Source organism: Lichenostomus cassidix, chromosome 12 (genome assembly GCF_008360975.1).
Source record: "Lichenostomus cassidix isolate B80296 chromosome 12, HeHo_3.0, whole genome shotgun sequence".
Classification (NCBI taxonomy): Eukaryota; Metazoa; Chordata; class Aves; order Passeriformes; family Meliphagidae; genus Lichenostomus; species Lichenostomus cassidix.
Window position 1 is genome coordinate 8,812,419 of NC_139493.1, and position 16,045 is coordinate 8,828,463.

The following is a 16,045-nucleotide window of genomic DNA, read 5'->3' on the forward strand; positions in this document are numbered from 1 at the left end:
ATCACCCACCACAGCTCTGTCTGGTAGGAGTGGAGGTGGCTTTTCCTGCATGCTCTCTGCCCCAGCAGCCCCATTTCCCATCTGCAGCCCCATTTCAGGGGCAGTCCTAGCCCTCCCCATAGTTCTCACACACAGAAGGTCCAAGCTAGGCTCCTTATCACATAATTGTTTTAAAGCGTGCATGAGGGAGGAGGTGGGTACCACGGCAGAGCAGTGGGACCTCTTTGGGCTGAGAGGCAGCCAGGTACTGCAGTGTTGGCTCAGCAAGGACAGGTGGGTCCACTTCTGGGGACATTTCAGTGTACCAGGTCTTCTGCATCCTGTTGGGAGCTGTCGTGTGCTTCTGCTCCAGGCACGGGGTCCTGGTGCTCTGTGCAGATAGAGGTTGTCGCCGGGGCTTGGCAGGAGGGGAGTGGGCACAGCCCTGGGTTAGCCAGGGGTTGCTGGGGCTTCCTCGGGGTGGTGGCACAGGCACCCAATCCAGGGGACAGCTATTGATCCGGGACTGTGCAGCCTGGGGCTGCCTGGGCAGGCAATCAAGGCATGGCAGCTCCTGGCTCCCAGCAGAGGAGGCCTGAGGCTTTGGCGGTGTTGGGGGGTCAGAGCTGATGGAAGAGCAGTTGATCCGTTGCTCCAGAGAGCGCAGCTTCCTTGTTGCTCTGGGCCGGGGCACCTGGGTAGCTCTGCCCCCTGGGGACACAGGCATCTTGGAGGCACTGGGCACAGTGGTAGGAGATCGATGCTGTGCTCTCTGAGTCACCTGGGTGGTTCTGCCCCCTGGTGACATGGGGAGCTTGGGGGCTCTGGGCACAGTGATGGGGAATCGATGCTGTGCTTGCTTCGGTACGTGGATGGCTCTGGCCGCTGGGGTCGCAGGGAGCTTGGGGGCAATGGGCACAGTGGTGAGGAATTGATACTGTGCTCGCTTGGGTACTGTGGTAGCTGTGGCTTGTGGCAACACAGGATGCTGATGGGCATTGGGTGCAGCAGTAGAGGCCTGATTCTGGACTCGGTGCTGTGCTGACCGGGGCTTCTTCAGGGCATGGCCTTTGACCATCAGCTTCACACTTGTTGACAGAGGCTTGGGCACAGCTGCCTGCAGGGAGACACATAAGGGGGTGGGGGGTCGGGGTGCCTGGGGGGTGTCTGCCCCCCATCTCCCAGGCCTACCTCCTTGTAGATGAGCTCAAACGCTCCAATGGAACAGGTGGGGTCGTCCTTGCGGTCAAGCACAAGGCGCAGCGTGTCCCGCTGGACGTTGGCACAGAGCTGTCGGGTCACCGCCGAGGAGGGACTCATGGTGGGGCAGGAGTTGATCTCCAGCAGCCAGGGCTGGCAGTCCTCCCCAACAAGAAAGTCGGCCCCATAGAGCTCAAAGCTGCCCTTGCGGAAGCCCACCTGGTCCTGGGCACTGCGCAGGGCGTTCAGGATCGCCGCCTTCATGCCGGGCACCAACACCTGGTGCCAAGCATCCGCCTGCCCCAGCTGTGCCAGGTATTCCTGGAACTGCTTGTTGGACCAGATCTTGTCATGGGGCACACGGGGGTCTTGCTTTGGTGATGTCTTGTACCACTTCTGGACAGAGACGTTGCAGAGGTGCCTAGCGCTGGGGCAGGGAGAGCAGGGCTGGGTCAGGGGGTGCCAGGGTGCTGGGGTGTGGGGTGCCAGGGTGGGTGGCACTCACCGCTCCAGGTGACGCAGGGAGAAGGGCCGGGAGCAGAAGCGCAGGTAGCAGTCTTGGTAGAACCAGACAGTCAGGGGCTTCCAGTCAGTCACCACAAACCATTGCCGGATGTCGAATTTGGTGCCGAAGATGGTCAACAGCTGCTCCACGTACTTCTGCACCACCCACCTACCCACCCGTGCCACAGGTGCTGTGTAGCCCCGTGCCAGCTGCAGCACCTCCTCCAGCCGCGTTATGCAGGTAATACCTGGGAAACACAGTGATGGTGGGACCCCTCCTAAGTGGGGAGGTTCTGTGTGCTCCCTGCTTCCCCCTGCCTTACCCCTGCCTTGGGATTCGGTACCAGGCTTGAGGATCCAGATGTTGAGCTTCCCCTCCATGCCAAGCTGAGGCAGCTGCTCTGCCAGGAGCTGCAGCAGGTCCTGGCACTGTTTCTGCTGCTGCCCGGTCAGCACCAGCCCTGCCCCCTCACTGTGGAAGGGAAGGGGGCCTCAGCATCAGCCCTGCCATGGTGGCCCCCATGCCCCCATCCCAGTCAGCACTCACTGTGCCACACGGTAGTAGTCCCGCAGGAAGCGGTCCCAGTCGATGCATGTGCTGCAGGGGGACGGGGTGTTCCTGTCTATGTCGTGGTGCTGCAGAACACCCAGGTGCTGCTTACAGACCTCCAGGGCATCTTCCACCAGATCATGGTACAGGGGGAAGCCTGGCCGTGCTGTGGAATGTGTGGGGTGAGAGACGTGACTCCTATGCTAGCCATAGGGCCAAAGCACAGAGCCTCCCTGTGGTATGGGTGGCTTTGGGTGCATGGGAATGGGGTGGGGAGTAGAGCACCCATGAGGTGGGCTAGTAGGAGGGAGTGGAGGATCCTAGGCCACAGCCATGAGCAGAGGCTGTGCCTCCAAGCTCAGCCCTCAGATGTGTCCCTGACTCTGAACTTCCTGCCATCAGCCCAGGCCCAGCTCCATGTACTCACCTGCCCCCTTGGCAAAGTTTGGGACTTGCGTAGTCCCCATCAGCCTGTCCCCAGCCTCCTCCAGGGCCAGTTTCAGCAGGCTGCGTGCTGCTGTCAGGCGGAAATCCTCTGCAAGAGGGAGGCATCATCCCCAGCCAGTCCTGCACAGGACATCAAAGGAGTGGGAGCAAAAGGAGGGATAGGAGGGCAACAGCCTCCAGCTCACCAATGAAAGCTTCTTGGTCGTCCGTGGTCGCCAGCCGGTAGCACCGGGGGAAGAAGGTGTTAGGGTCAGCTTGTTCAATCCATGGCAGGTTTTGTAGGCTGAGGCACAGCCCCTCCTGTTTAGAGAGGAGGTTGTCAGTCCCTACTCTTCCCCACGTCCTCTTCCCCAAGGGCTCCGGCTGCCCACCTTGGTGGCAAATGCATCCACCCGTGGATAGTGGTTCACCACTTGATCCTGCTGCAGCAACTTACGGTCAGCGGGCTCAAGGACCCTGGTCCAGATGAAGTTTGGCCGCTGGTCCTGCACCAGGTGGGACTGGCAGAGGGAGGGAGCCAAGGTGGGACACAGTTCCCCCATCCCCTGTCCCAGGCTGTGCCTGCACCACGGGGTCCCAGGGGAAGGGTGCTGGGGGCAGAGGCAGAGTTCAGCCCCAGCCCTCTCAGCTAACCATGAGGTCATGGATGTCACTGGGGTCCTCATCACACTGCTCTTCCTCCTCCTCCTCCTCAGCAGGTGGCCATGCGTATCGCAAGGGGTCTGTGGTCCCCAGAAAAGGCTCTGCCCAGCCACGTGGGTTCAGCAGTGCCTTCCCCTGCCAACCACCACCATTACTTGTCCCTGGCTCCAGCTGCTGCTTGTTTTGGCCACCACGATGCTGCTCCATCTGCCTGCCCCTGCTGGGGAGCTTCTTCTCCACCCAGCCCCGTGCTTGCAGCATGCGGCGGATGGTGGGGTAGGGGCCTTGCACCATGAAGATCTTCTTCTCCTGTGCAGAAACCAGGCTCAGCCTGCCCCTGTCCTGGTTTCTCTGGCTCAGCTTTACTGAGCCAGAAAGGCAGGCAATGCAAGCGTATGGCACTTGGGGGGTGTGAAATCAGGTCCCTCCATCACCTTAATAGCTGTCTTCACATGCATCTTGGCCTTCCTGAGCAGCTCAAGGTCAAGTGAGCGCTGGCAGCCAACGTGGTGGCTGATGGTGGTCGCTGCTGAGTGCCCTGTGAGGACAGCCCTTTCTGAGCCCACTGTTCCCACATCCGCAGTCCCACAGGGCAGGCAGGGAGAGGTAGAAAGCACTGACCTGCCTGCCTCTGCCTGACCAAGCTTCGAGGCCTTGAAAGGGCAGTCTCTGACTTGCTGAGCCTCATGCCAGTGTCCCACCTGCACTGCACTGTCCCAGGATGCCCCACTGTGCCCTTATCCCCAGCCTGCTGGGCCATGGGGTGGCTGGGGTGTACCCTGCTCAAGCGCTGTCCCTGGCTCAGGGGCTGTGTGCCTGCAGTGCTGCTCTCTGTGTTACATTGTCTCATGGTAGCCTGAGGGTGAGGGGAACTGTGGGTGGCTCTTCCTCCTCTGTGCCAAGCAGGTTGTGCTATTCCCTTGTATTGCTGGGGACTGAAGTAGGAGTCCAGTGCAGGACATGGCCCCTAAACCCCAGTGCTACTGATAAAAAGAATGCAGGATGTGGCTCCCCTAACCCCAGCACTGCTGTGATGTCACAGCCCCAGCTCCAGCCACCCCAGCGGCTCCACTGCTCTGAAGGGGGACAAACAGGCCCTATGCCCACAGTCTGCCATTCCCCACTCAAATCTCACAGGTGAATCTCACAACCTGCCTGAAATCCTTTTGTGCCCCACACCCCAATTCCCCTTGGGGGGATTCAATTCAAGTCCTTTCATACTCTCCTGACACCCCCATGGCCCCTCACACACCATCAGGGCTGACCCCACTGTTTGCCGTTGGCACACTGTGCCCCTCCAGTTCCCATTCCATGATCTGCCCCCTAGGGCCACACTGCCCCCACCCCTCCATCCTCCCCATGCGGCGCAGAGTGGCGGGAGGGAGGAGACAGAGGCAGCAGATACAGCAAACGAGACCGTTTAAAAAACAAGACGAGACAGGGGCAGCAGCCGGGGCCGCGCTGCCGCAAGCAGGGGCTGCTCCCGCCCAGCCCAGAGAGGGGCAGGCAGGGCCCGGCCCCGCCCGGCGGTCCTCGAGGAACGGGAGCAGGCACAGGCACAGTGCCCGGCGGGCACAAGCACGGGGGAGCCACGGGGTCCTGCACCACGGCCTAAAACTGGAGAGAAAACATACGGCTGTTAGTCCCTGCTTGTGGCACTTCGAGAGCCCTCACCACCCTCCTGGCACCCAGGACAGAGGCTGAGGGTGGCCACTGCTCACAGATATGCATGATCAACTTCTCCCACTGCCTCCCCTAGGCACTGCATATCCATCTCAGCACCCACCAAAAGGGTCTTGTCCCTCAAGGCTGCTGCTGCCACTGCTCTGGGGGTCTCAAAAGCTGGCACTTCATGCAACTGGCACTTCTGGGGGTACAAGCAACTTTGGCACCCTCTCCCCCCTGTCCCCAAGAGATTACTTGGGAAGGATGTCACTCTGTCCTCACTAACAGCTTTGAGTGACCAGACCACACTGGCTTTGAGCCCCACACCCCACTCCCAAAATCAGAGACATGCCTCCTCCCATTTCAGAGTCTCACATTCTTAAGGAACTCCTCTGCCACGATGCGGGCCCTGGCGTTGACAGAGAGTTTCATCTCACTGATTTCCTTGTCAATCTCTTCCATGAAGTGGATGACAAAGTCCACCAGCTTGTGCTTGTACATCTGCTCCGTGTGGAAGTTTGTGATCAAGAAGCTGATGTCATAGCCCTGGGCAAGAAAGAAGAGCCCTAGGCTTTAGCACCCAAACTGCTGGCAATGCAATCTCACATCCCAGCTCTGCACTGGACATCCCCCCAGGGCCAGGAGCAGAGCCAGGAGTTGCTTTGTCCCCTCCCTGTCACCTCACCTCCACGGGCTTCCTGCGCAGGATAAAGAAGTTCTCAGCCCTCATCATCATAAAGCGCATGAATTTGTGGCACAAGATCTTCTCGATCTCATCAGCCTGGAGAGAGAAAAGGGAAGTGAGGCTTCCTCACAGGCTGAGCTGCCAGCCCCCTCCCCAAACCCCCCCTCACCTGCTTCACCGCAATGCTGACACGGACAGAGTTAATGGAACCCTCGATAAGGACCTTCTCCTTCTCGTTCCTGCTGATGATCACCGGCTGCAACAGCAGCTCTTTGCTGCTCCTGTGAGCAGAGAAAGGGCAGAAGTGACTCAGAGGGAAGCATCTACTGGTGGGAAATAGGGAAGAGGAGCGGCAGGGATCACGGGGATGTGGGGGCTTTGCTACAGGATGCTCCCACCTCCTGGAGGTGTTCCTCCTCAGGGCAGACACTCCCTCGGTACCAAGCTAGATCCCCTTCCTCCTCCCCACAGTTCCCCGGCTGCTCCCTGCCGGCACCAGCCCCGTGCCTAGGGGCTGGGGGTGCCCAGCGCACGGCAGGAACGGGCCAGCGGCTCGCGGGTGAATAGCCAGGGCTCCGCAGGGCTCCCCCGGTGTCCCCTCCCGCCCCCGTACCTGACTTCCACCTCGGGCTTGTTGTGCCGCTCCACCACCTGTGAGGAGAAGTTCTCCAGGCACAGCGCGGCCTGCAGCGTGGCGCGCACCGCGTTCAGGTACGGGCGCAGCGTGGCAGTCTGCGGGGACACGGCGGCGGCGTCAGACCCCCGACCGGAGCCCGGGGCTCGGGTCTCGCCCCCTGCCTCACCCCCCAACCTGCAGCCCGCAGCCTCCCCCGGCCCCGCTCACTCCGCCTGCCCCGGTTCCGACCCTCCCCATCCTCCCCGCTGCCACCGCCCCTCACCGGGCACCCCCCGCCCTACCATGGTGGCGGCGGCGCTCCGGTCCCGGCAGGCGGAAGTGGCTGATCACCTCTTCCGGGATACGCGGCACCTCCCACTGCGGCGGGAGGGAGGGGGGGCGGCGGGAGGCTCCCGCCCAGCTGCTCGGCCCCCCCGCGGCACGGAGCGGGGTGGCGGCGGCGAGACTTAGCGCGGCTCCCCCCACGCACTGCCGCGCTTGGTACGCGCCTGTCAGCGCTTCCATATTAGGGAAGGGAGATGGAGCGCGGGCCGGGCCAATGAGCGGCGGCGCGGGGCGCGGCGCGGCCAATGGGGAGCGCGGGGCGGGGCGCCCGTGGGGCCGGAAGGGGCGCGCGGCCCAGGCCCGGCCCCGCGGCCTCCGCTGCGTCCCGGGGCTGCCCCGCCTCGTCCCCGCAGCGACCCGTGATCCCCCCCGGCTCCCCGCAGCTCCCCGCTGACCTCCCTCCGGTTCCCCTCGGTGATCCCGCCACCGGCTTCCTCGGCGGCCCGGTGATCTCCCCCGCCTTGTTCCCTCAGCGTCCAGGCGATTCTCCCCACGTTTCTCTCAGCGCTCCGTGATCCCTCCCGGTTCCCCTCAGCGCCCCGGTGATCCCCCAGCCCGGGTTCCAGAGAGTCCTGATGCCTCCCGACCCTCCGTAGCCACCCGCTCCACTCCCTCCCCTCCCGGCTCCCCCGTGCGCCCGTCGGTCCCCGAGAGCCCCCTCAGTGCCCGGTGCCACCGCCATGAGCGAGCTGAAGGACTGCCCGCTGCAGTTCCATGACTTCAAGTCGGTGGACCACGTGAAGGTGTGCCCCCGGTACACGGCCGTGCTGGCCCGCTCGGAGGACGATGGTATCGGCATCGAGGAGTTGGACACGCTGCAGCTGGAGCTGGAGACGCTGCTGTCCTCTGCCAGCCGCCGCCTTCGTGTCCTGGAGGCCGAGACGCAGGTGCTGGGACCACGCTGGGTCAGGGACAGGCTCTCTGTCGGGCTCCTTCCCACCGAGGGGCTGCCTCTGGTCTGCCCCTGGCCAGTGCTGGGCACAGCATCTTATGGGGCATCACTCTCTTCCAGATCCTGACGGACTGGCAGGATAAGAAGGGCGACCGGCGGTTCCTGAAGCTGAGCAAGGACCACGATGTGGGCCCATCTGTCAAACATGGGAAGCCCAAGAAGCAGAAGCTGGAGGGCAAAGGGGGCCATGGGACTGGGCCTGGGCCCGGACGGCCCAAGTCCAAGAACCTGCAGCCCAAGATCCAGGAATACGAGTTCCAGGATGATCCTATTGATGTTCCCCGCATCCCCAAAAATGATGCTCCAAACAGGTATGTGGGTGTTGGGGGGCATTGGGATCATCTTTCTCCTTCCTTGGAGCACTTGACACAAGGGCTGCCCCTAGCCCAAGAGAAGAGGTGCCATAGGGAGAAAGGGGATGTGTGTCAACTCCCAAGTACTCTCCTTCACAGTTCATCCATCCTTGCAGGTTCTGGGCATCAGTGGAGCCGTACTGTGCTGATCTCACCAACGAGGAGGTCAGAGTCCTGGAGGAGCTGCTCAAGCCGCCAGAGGATGAGGCTGAGCATTACAAGGTGAAATGCTCTTGAGCCCCTTCCTCTGCCCTCCCTCCCCATCTCCTCTGGCACCTCACCGTGAGCATTCCTGCCTGGGATGCTGCCGTGGCACTGGGGGGTGGGAGGTAAGGCAGAAGCTCCAAGAGCTATGCTGAGCCTTGCACTGGGGGGTGGGAGGTAAGGCAGAAGCTCCAAGAGCTATGCTGAGCCTTGCTCTTGCAGATTCCACCGCTGGGAAAGCATTACTCCCAGCGCTGGGCCCAAGAGGACCTGCTGGAGGAGCAGAAGGATGGAGCCCGGGCAGCAGCTGCTGCTGACAAAAAGAAAGGTGTCCTGGGGCCACTGACTGAGCTGGACACTAAAGGTGCCACCATCCCACCCCTGCCTGTGCCCAGAGGGGCTCAGAGTGCTTTGCCCAGTGGAGTCAAGTCCATGAAGGGCTGAGGCTGCCCTGCCTCATTGCTCACCTCTGTGCCTTTGGGGGTTGTTATTTTCCCTTTCACTCTTCCTCCCAGACGTTGATGCCCTCCTGAAGAAGTCAGAAGCCCAGCACGAGCAGCCAGAGGACGGGTGTCCCTTTGGTCCCCTGACACAGCGTCTCCTGCAGGCCCTTGTGGAGGTGAGGGGCTCCGACAGGGCCATGCCATGATGGCCTGGCACTGTGAGGCATCACTGCCAATATGCAGCACTGTGACTGTTCCCTCATGCTCCCTTTGCTAGGAGAACATCATCTCCCCTGTTGAGGACTCCCCCATCCCTGAGATCACTGGCAAGGACTCGGGAGCCGACGGTGCCGGCACATCTCCCCGCAGCCAGAACAAGCCCTTCAGGTGAGCAGCTGAGGCGGGCCTGGAGCTCAGCACTACCCGTGGGTGCACCAAGCGTGCTGCTGGCTCGCTGCCCCTGTGAGTCGCAGGGAGCAAAGGGCGTGTGGTGGGCAGCAGCCACTCTCCGCCCCCGCAGTGTCCCCCATACCAAGTCACTGGAGGGGAGGATCAAGGAGGAGCTGGTGGCCCAGGGCCTGCTGGAGTCCGAGGACCGTCCAGCCGAGGACTCGGAGGATGAGGTGTTGGCTGAGCTGCGCAAGAGGCAGGCAGAGCTGAAGGCGCTCAGCGCACACAACCGCACCAAGAAGCATGAGCTGCTGCGGTGAGAGCGAGCGGGAAGGGATGGGTGCGGGCAAGGGCTGCCCAGCAGGGCCTGACACCCCCCTGTGCCTCCCAGGCTGGCCAAGGAGGAGCTGCACCGTCAGGAGCTGCGGCAGCGTGTCCGCATGGCTGACAACGAGGTGATGGATGCATTCCGAAAGATCATGGCTGCCCGGCAGAAGAAGCGCACACCCACCAAAAAGGAGAAGGACCAGGCCTGGAAGACCCTGAAGGAGCGGGAGAGCATCCTTAAGCTGCTGGATGGGTAGCAGGGAGCAAAGGACCCCCCACTCTGTGTGGACCTCATCCGCAGGGGGCTGCCCTGCCTGAGCCTTGCCAGCATGGGAAGGAACTAGCACAGCCTCCCCCACGCTCTGGGCCTGCTCAGCCTCCCCACTTGGATGAAGGAGCCCAGCTGCTGTCCCCTCCCTGTGTGAGGTTGTCACTGACCCAAGTTGGACACCCCGTGGAGTTGTGGAGGTCTCTCCCATGAACCGCAGCTGGTGGCTTCCAGTCCCATGTTCCCCTGGGTGACATCAGCCAGGTCACTGCAGGGGCCAGATGAGGCAGCTGTGATGGTGCAGTTCCCACAGTCCCCTGTCCCTCTTTGTGATGTGGGGCACGGGGAGCTGCCAGCCCCCACGGGTGGACGGGGAACACTGGGGAGGGGAAGAGGCTGGAGGGGTGGGGGGCCCGGTGGGCAGGTGGCCGAGCTCTCCATGTACCGGTGGTTTCTATTGCCACGAGCACGGGCAATAAAGGCAGCCGTGTGCAGGTGATGGTGTGGTGACAGTCGGGGATGCCATAGGAGACAGCCCTGCTCGGCTGTGGGGTGGGTCCTGCTGGTGCTGCGCTCAGTCTGGGGAGTGGGTCTGAGGAATGGCGGGGCTGGGTCTGTCCTGCAGCCCCACGCGTGTCCCCCACTCGTGTCTGCCCAAGGAATGACCTCGCATCCCCACAACAGACTCACGGGGGGGAGTGTGGGGGTGTTGTGGCGCCGAGCCTGTCGCCCTCCCCGCGCCTTTCCCGCGTGTCCACGCGCCCCCGCGGTCACGCGTGTCCCCCCCTTCCCACCGCGGCCAAACCGCCCCCTCCCATTGGCGGCGGCCGCGCGCGCGCCCGCCCCTCACCGTGACGTCAGCGCTGTCCGGCGGCGCCGCGCCGGGAGGAGTCGCCGCTGCTCCGCCGCGGGGCCCGGGGCCGGGGCCGTCGGTAAGGGCGGGGCGGGGCGGGGGCGGCGTGCCCACGCGCGGAGACCGTGCCCACGCGTGACACCGAGTAGCGGCGGCGGAGCTGCGCATCACCCGCGCCACGCAGCTCTGCTCCCATGCTTTTCCCGCCTGGCGCGGTTGTGCCAGCTGGCGGGCGTGGGGAATGGCGGTGGGGACCCCCCCGTGCACCCACGCGTGTGTCTGGGGCCCTCCCGCTGCCTGCCCGCCCCGCACCCGCCCCATGGGCGGGCATGGGGAGGGTCCCAGCATGTTTCCCCAGTGGGGCAACCTGCGCCAAAACTCCTGCGTCGACACAGCTTGTTCCCATCACCCCAGGATGACAACCACCTCCCCGTAGCACCCTATCACCCTCGTGTCCCTATGCCATCCCAGCACGCTGACAACCTGTCCCCACTCGTGCACAGGTGGGAGTGGGTGGCCCCACAGGGCACCATGCCGCTGGGGCAGGATGGGCCCAGCTGGAAGAAGAGGACTGAGGATATTCAGCGGATCTATGATTTCCGAGACGTCCTGGGCACGTGAGTTGCAGACTGGGGTGACACACCAGTGACAACCCACTCGCGGTGATGGGTCTGGCCCCTCAGGCTTTGCCCAACCTGCTGTGTGGAACCAACTCAAATCCTGGCCCAAGGTGGGACTGGCATATGAGGGGACATGTGGGGCACAGGTCCCACCTCACTCTGGTGCTGGCTGGTTCTCTGTGCTGTGCTGAGGGTACCTGAGGGTGGTCCCCTGGGTGGCAGAGGGGCTCCTGGCAGTGCCCATGGCACCGTTAAGGCTCTTAGGCTGGATTAGCAGGTTAATTACGTCAAGGCTTAGGGCACAGCGCGGCGAGAACACGCTGCTTGTCACTCCTGTCACTTCCCCACCTGGGCACTGCCAACAGCTCTGGCTGGCTCTTGACAGGTGCCTCAGCCTTTGTGTGACCCTGGGTGCCACGGGATGGCACAGCACAAAGCTGCTGCAGCCCACATGGGGGCTCAGCCCCAGCATAACTCGACCCTGGCAACACCACAGCCTTATCCTGTCTGATACGGGGATGGTGCAGCCACACCAGGAGGGTGGAGGGTGCCAGGCATCCTATCGCTGGCAGGGTCCATGTCCGGCCATCCCAGCGGGCGGCTCCTGCTTGCTTTTCTCCTATAAATAGCTAGACTTTCTGCCTGTCGCCATGACAATCATGGCATGGCGGCATTGGCGGCTCCGGCTGGTGGCCCCCCTGCCCCGCTCACCCCTCACCCCCCACCAGGGGGGCCTTCTCCGAGGTGGTCCTGGCGGAGGAGAAGGCGACACGGAAGCTCGTGGCTATCAAGTGCATCGCCAAGAAGGCACTGGAGGGAAAGGAGACCAGCATCGAGAACGAGATTGCCGTCCTCCACAAGTAGGGGCTGTCCCAGCGCCAGGGTGGGGGTCCCTCTCTGTGCCCCCTACATCCAGCACAGCCCCCCACTGCCAGCACCCACTGCCGCATGTTATTGCCAGTGCCCAAAATAGCCAGTGGCGCGTGATGCCCCGCGGCATGGAGCCTGGCTGCTCCCTGTCCCACGGGGGCTGGGGTGGGGGCAGCCGGGTGCCCTCTCATCCCTTTGTGCCTCCCCCCGCAGGATCAAGCACCCCAATATTGTGGCCTTGGATGACATCTACGAGAGTGGCACTCACCTCTACCTCATCATGCAGCTGTGAGTGACACTGGGGGGCTCCAGAGGGGCTGGGGGGCCATGCTGACAGGTGCTGCCCATCCCTGCAGGGTCTCGGGGGGAGAGCTCTTTGACCGCATTGTGGAGAAGGGCTTCTACACCGAGCGGGACGCCAGCGCCCTGATCCGGCAGATCCTCGATGCTGTCAAATACCTGCATGACATGGGCATCGTCCACCGTGACCTGAAGGTGAGCAGTTGAGGGGAACACACACAGCACTGTCATGGTGGTGGCAGGAGGAGATCCCAGTGTCACCCCTCCCTGTACCCTCCTCTCCTTGCAGCCCGAGAACCTGCTCTATTACAGCATGGACGAGGACTCCAAGATCATGATCAGCGACTTTGGGCTGTCGAAGATCGAGGGCTGTGGCAGTGTCATGTCCACAGCCTGTGGCACCCCTGGCTATGTGGGTGAGCGCCTGCCCTGGGCTGCCACCACCCTAGGTGTGGGGTTGGGGTCCCCCCACAGGTTGGGGCTCCCTCTCACCCCTGCCATCCCCCCCAGCCCCTGAGGTGCTGGCACAGAAGCCCTACAGCAAGGCAGTGGATTGCTGGTCCATCGGAGTCATTGCCTATATCCTGTATGTATCCCCCCTCCCACTCCCTTCCCTTCCAGGTGGCCTGGCCCCTTGGCACTGCCTGGGACCAGTGTCCCCCTCCCCACTGCCTCCCCAGGCTCTGTGGTTACCCCCCTTTCTATGATGAGAACGATGCCAAGCTCTTCGAGCAGATCCTGCGGGCTGAGTACGAGTTCGACTCACCCTACTGGGACGATATCTCTGACTCAGGTGAGCTGGGGCCACCACAGCAGTGGGTGGTGTGAGCCTGATGCAGCTTCACAGTACCTAGAGGAGTGGTGGCCACAGGCACTCAGAGCTGCTCTGTGCCCTGTCCCAGCTAAGGATTTTATCCAGCACCTGATGGAAAAGGACCCCAGCAAGCGCTTCACCTGTGAGCAAGCCCTACAACATCCCTGGTAAGGTGTAGACTGGCTGCTGTCTGCTCCCCTGTCCAGTTCACCCCACACTAGCCATGGGGTAGGGGGTCCCCTGCTGACCCCTGTCTTGCTTCAGGATTGCTGGGGACACAGCCTTGGACAAGAACATCCACCAGTCAGTGAGTGAGCAGATCAAGAAGAACTTCGCAAAGAGCAAGTGGAAGGTGAGTGTGAGGTGCTGGGGGGTGTTAGGGGGTGCAGCAGCCCCTCAGGCACCCTGTACCAGCTGACGGATGCTGTGGGGTCATTAGCAAGCTTTCAACGCCACGGCGGTGGTGAGACACATGAGAAAGCTGCAGCTGGGAACCAGCCAGGATGTCCCTGGGCAGATGACTCCCAGCAGCCCTGGCGAGCGGCTGGTCGGGGGGACCAGCAATGGTGAGCCCTGAACCCCCTATCTCCATCCCCCACCCCTCGGGGCTGCCACCACGATCTCACCCTGCTCCTCCCCACAGGGTCAGACTGTGGGCACCCACCCACAAGCAGAGCTCAGCGTCTCCCACCAGACTGAGCATGGCCCCACGTAGCTGCATCCAAGGGGCCCAGGGGGGTCCAGTCCCCATGGGCACCATGTGGGATGGGGGGCTCCGCAGTGCAGGAGCAGGGGCAACAGTGTGGAGGCACCCTGCTCTGCTTGTCCTGGGTATGTGGGGCTGTCCCCACTGCAGGCTTATAGCAGAGTTCTCCATCGGGGCAGGAGCACCCCACAGCTTGGGGCTGTGTCCTGGGCCCCTTCCCACACCCCTTCCCTCCCTCCACGCCTTGCCTGGCACCATCCCACACCCCCAACCCCAGCATGTTCAAGGACAATTTTCCAAATGGATGTTTCTATTTTATTGCTTGTAATAAAGGCAAGAGGCCAAAGGTGCTTGGCTCAGCTCTGCACTGAGGGAGCTGGACACAGCCCTGACCCCCCCACCCCCCAACCTCACTGCCCAGGGCAGCAGCTTCCCCCATGCACACAGAGGCAGGGGGCAGGCAGCTGCCCACTCCCCTCCAGCCTAGGCTGGCAGCAGGTGCTGTGTCCCAGTCAAGTCACTGTTCCTCCTGGGGTGTCCCTAGAGGGGCCCCATTCCCACAGCTGTTCCAGCCTCAGTTCTCCCAGGCCTGATGCTAGCTGTCGGCTGGCTTCTGGCCCTTGCGGAGGTCAGCACAGAACAGGACCTGGGGTGGGGAGAGATGATGGGGTGGGCATGGCTGGGGTGGGGGGCAAGAGTGCCAGGAAGGGGGGTACTCACTGCCTGTGCCCAGCCGGCACGAGGGCCCCACAGCCCCCGGAAGAAGTCGCCTGCAGAGAGAGGGTGAACACCAGTGTGGGGGACACTGCCATCATCCCTGAGGGTCCCACGTCAGGGCCCAGCCTTGCCCTCACCAATCTCCTGGTAGGCTCGGGGGGTCAGGCTCTTGCCGCCCAGTGCCACACCGTAGCGCTGCCGCGCGATGTGCCAGACGTGCGTGTCCACCGGCACCGCCTCTGCCTTGTCCAGGGACAGCAGGCAGACGCAGTCGGCCACCTGTCACCAGCAGCACCGTTAGCTCCCAATGCCGGTCTTCACTCCCCGTCCCACCCCTGTCCTGGCACCCACCTTGGCACCTACACCAGGCAGGGCACACAGCACCCTCCTGGCCTCGGCATAGGGCGCGGTGCGGAGCTGGCACAGCCCCTCGGCGCCGAGCCCCTCGGCGATGGCCCGCGCACTGCCGCTGACAAACTTGGCCCGGTACCCAAAGCCCAGCGCCCGCAGCCGGGCCTCGGCATCAGCGCCTGGGGGGCACAGCGGAGGGACGTGAGTGGGCATAGGCGAGGCTGCAGCAAGATTACAGCGGCAGCAGCGGGGAGATGGTGGACCTGTGAGTGCTGAGAGGGATGGGAAGGCGTGGAAGGGCCGCGCGTCGAGGCAGCAGAGGCGGCGGCCGAAGGCCTGGCAGAGGCGCTCGATCATGGCAGTGATGCGGGATATGTGGTTGTTGGAGGTGCAGATGAAGGACAAGAGGCACTCGACGGGGTCTTGCCGCAGCACCCGCACCCCTGCAGACGGGATGCGGTGAGGGGCGCCGGGCAGGTGCTATGGCCATGCCGTGTAGCTCCGCGGGGCCACCTCACCTGGGAATTCACTGGCCACCTTGCGGAACAGGGGGTCGGCCGCCCCCCAGGTACGGTACAGGGCCGATAGCCCCACGTCCAGCTGGAAGTAGTCGCGCAGGATCCGATCCGTCTCTGCGCCGTCCAGCTTGGCTGTTTTGGCGGGACACCCATCCCTCTCCTCCTCCTCGAGCTCATCCTCCTGGCCGTACACTGTGTACCAGAGCTGGTCCCCGTCCTGCCGCAGTGTCCAGACGCGCCCCCCCAGCACACCCGTCCAGGCCCCCGGGCTGCTCTCCCACCACCTGCCGCACACGGGGCAGTCGGCACCGGCCCGGACGCGCCGGGCTGGACCGGGGGACGCCGGGACCCCCCGGCTAGCTCACCGGAAGCTCTGTCCCGAGGAGAGCACCAGGTCCAGGCGCAGCTCGGCCGGCGGGCACGGCAGGCAGCGCCATAGGGACGGGCAGGCGGACGGGGCGTCCCGCAGCTTCATGGGGGTCGGGGAGCCACTGTGCCCCCCTGACGGCGGGGGCGGCGGGGTCAGGCACCGACCGCCGCTGCGCACCAGGCTGCCCCACAGCCCCGGTCCGGCCCCGCACCTCTCCGCAGCCCCCCCGCCCGTGCTCCCGGTCCCGCACCGCCGCGCCCGGCCCCGCCGCTTCCCACCATGGAGAAGACCCGTGGGCGGAGCGCCCGCCGCTCCCCGCGCCCGCTTCCGCCCGCAGCCGGAAGCGCGGCTGGCGG

The 16,045-nt window shown here is 63.7% G+C and overlaps 5 protein-coding genes across 6 annotated transcripts; 2 read left to right on the plus strand and 3 right to left on the minus strand.

Annotated features, from left to right (window-relative positions):
• Positions 1-151: 151 nt before the first annotated feature.
• TTLL3 (tubulin tyrosine ligase like 3) lies at positions 152-4,576 on the minus strand. The gene is made up of 11 exons (XM_085072507.1): positions 3,944-4,576; positions 3,757-3,860; positions 3,314-3,631; positions 3,052-3,180; positions 2,866-2,980; positions 2,661-2,768; positions 2,231-2,399; positions 2,007-2,155; positions 1,685-1,931; positions 1,171-1,606; positions 152-1,096 (listed from the first exon to the last, which is right to left on the minus strand). The coding sequence occupies exons 1-11, from the start codon at positions 4,170-4,172 to the stop codon at positions 158-160; spliced, it is 2,943 nt and encodes a 980-aa protein (XP_084928633.1). The 5' UTR covers positions 4,173-4,576; the 3' UTR covers positions 152-157.
• Positions 4,577-4,724: 148 nt separating this feature from the next.
• Positions 4,725-6,751, minus strand: ARPC4 (actin related protein 2/3 complex subunit 4). Its single transcript, XM_085072532.1, has 6 exons — positions 6,591-6,751; positions 6,286-6,404; positions 5,842-5,953; positions 5,673-5,768; positions 5,363-5,533; positions 4,725-4,939 (listed from the first exon to the last, which is right to left on the minus strand). The coding sequence occupies exons 1-6, from the start codon at positions 6,591-6,593 to the stop codon at positions 4,934-4,936; spliced, it is 507 nt and encodes a 168-aa protein (XP_084928658.1). The 5' UTR covers positions 6,594-6,751; the 3' UTR covers positions 4,725-4,933.
• A 141-nt stretch (positions 6,752-6,892) lies between these two features.
• TADA3 (transcriptional adaptor 3) lies at positions 6,893-10,064 on the plus strand. The gene is made up of 8 exons (XM_085072521.1): positions 6,893-7,520; positions 7,646-7,896; positions 8,055-8,160; positions 8,365-8,506; positions 8,658-8,761; positions 8,863-8,972; positions 9,106-9,291; positions 9,367-10,064. The coding sequence occupies exons 1-8, from the start codon at positions 7,314-7,316 to the stop codon at positions 9,557-9,559; spliced, it is 1,299 nt and encodes a 432-aa protein (XP_084928647.1). The 5' UTR covers positions 6,893-7,313; the 3' UTR covers positions 9,560-10,064.
• Positions 10,065-10,403: 339 nt separating this feature from the next.
• CAMK1 (calcium/calmodulin dependent protein kinase I) lies at positions 10,404-14,079 on the plus strand. Its single transcript, XM_085072524.1, has 12 exons — positions 10,404-10,502; positions 10,927-11,040; positions 11,772-11,903; positions 12,127-12,201; positions 12,270-12,408; positions 12,503-12,629; positions 12,724-12,799; positions 12,894-13,006; positions 13,116-13,194; positions 13,292-13,379; positions 13,467-13,593; positions 13,671-14,079. The coding sequence occupies exons 2-12, from the start codon at positions 10,955-10,957 to the stop codon at positions 13,724-13,726; spliced, it is 1,098 nt and encodes a 365-aa protein (XP_084928650.1). The 5' UTR covers positions 10,404-10,502; positions 10,927-10,954; the 3' UTR covers positions 13,727-14,079.
• OGG1 (8-oxoguanine DNA glycosylase) lies at positions 14,026-16,004 on the minus strand. 2 transcript variants are annotated; one of them, XM_085072525.1, is made up of 7 exons: positions 15,685-15,999; positions 15,320-15,603; positions 15,065-15,244; positions 14,802-14,980; positions 14,588-14,729; positions 14,454-14,503; positions 14,026-14,379 (listed from the first exon to the last, which is right to left on the minus strand). In XM_085072525.1, exons 1-7 carry the CDS (start codon positions 15,792-15,794, stop codon positions 14,329-14,331), a joined length of 996 nt encoding a protein of 331 aa, XP_084928651.1. In that variant the 5' UTR covers positions 15,795-15,999; the 3' UTR covers positions 14,026-14,328. The 2 variants fall into 2 exon arrangements, with proteins under 2 accessions (XP_084928651.1, XP_084928653.1); XM_085072527.1 differs by having other exon boundaries at positions 14,026-14,503; positions 15,685-16,004.
• Between the last annotated feature and the right edge of the window lie 41 nt (positions 16,005-16,045).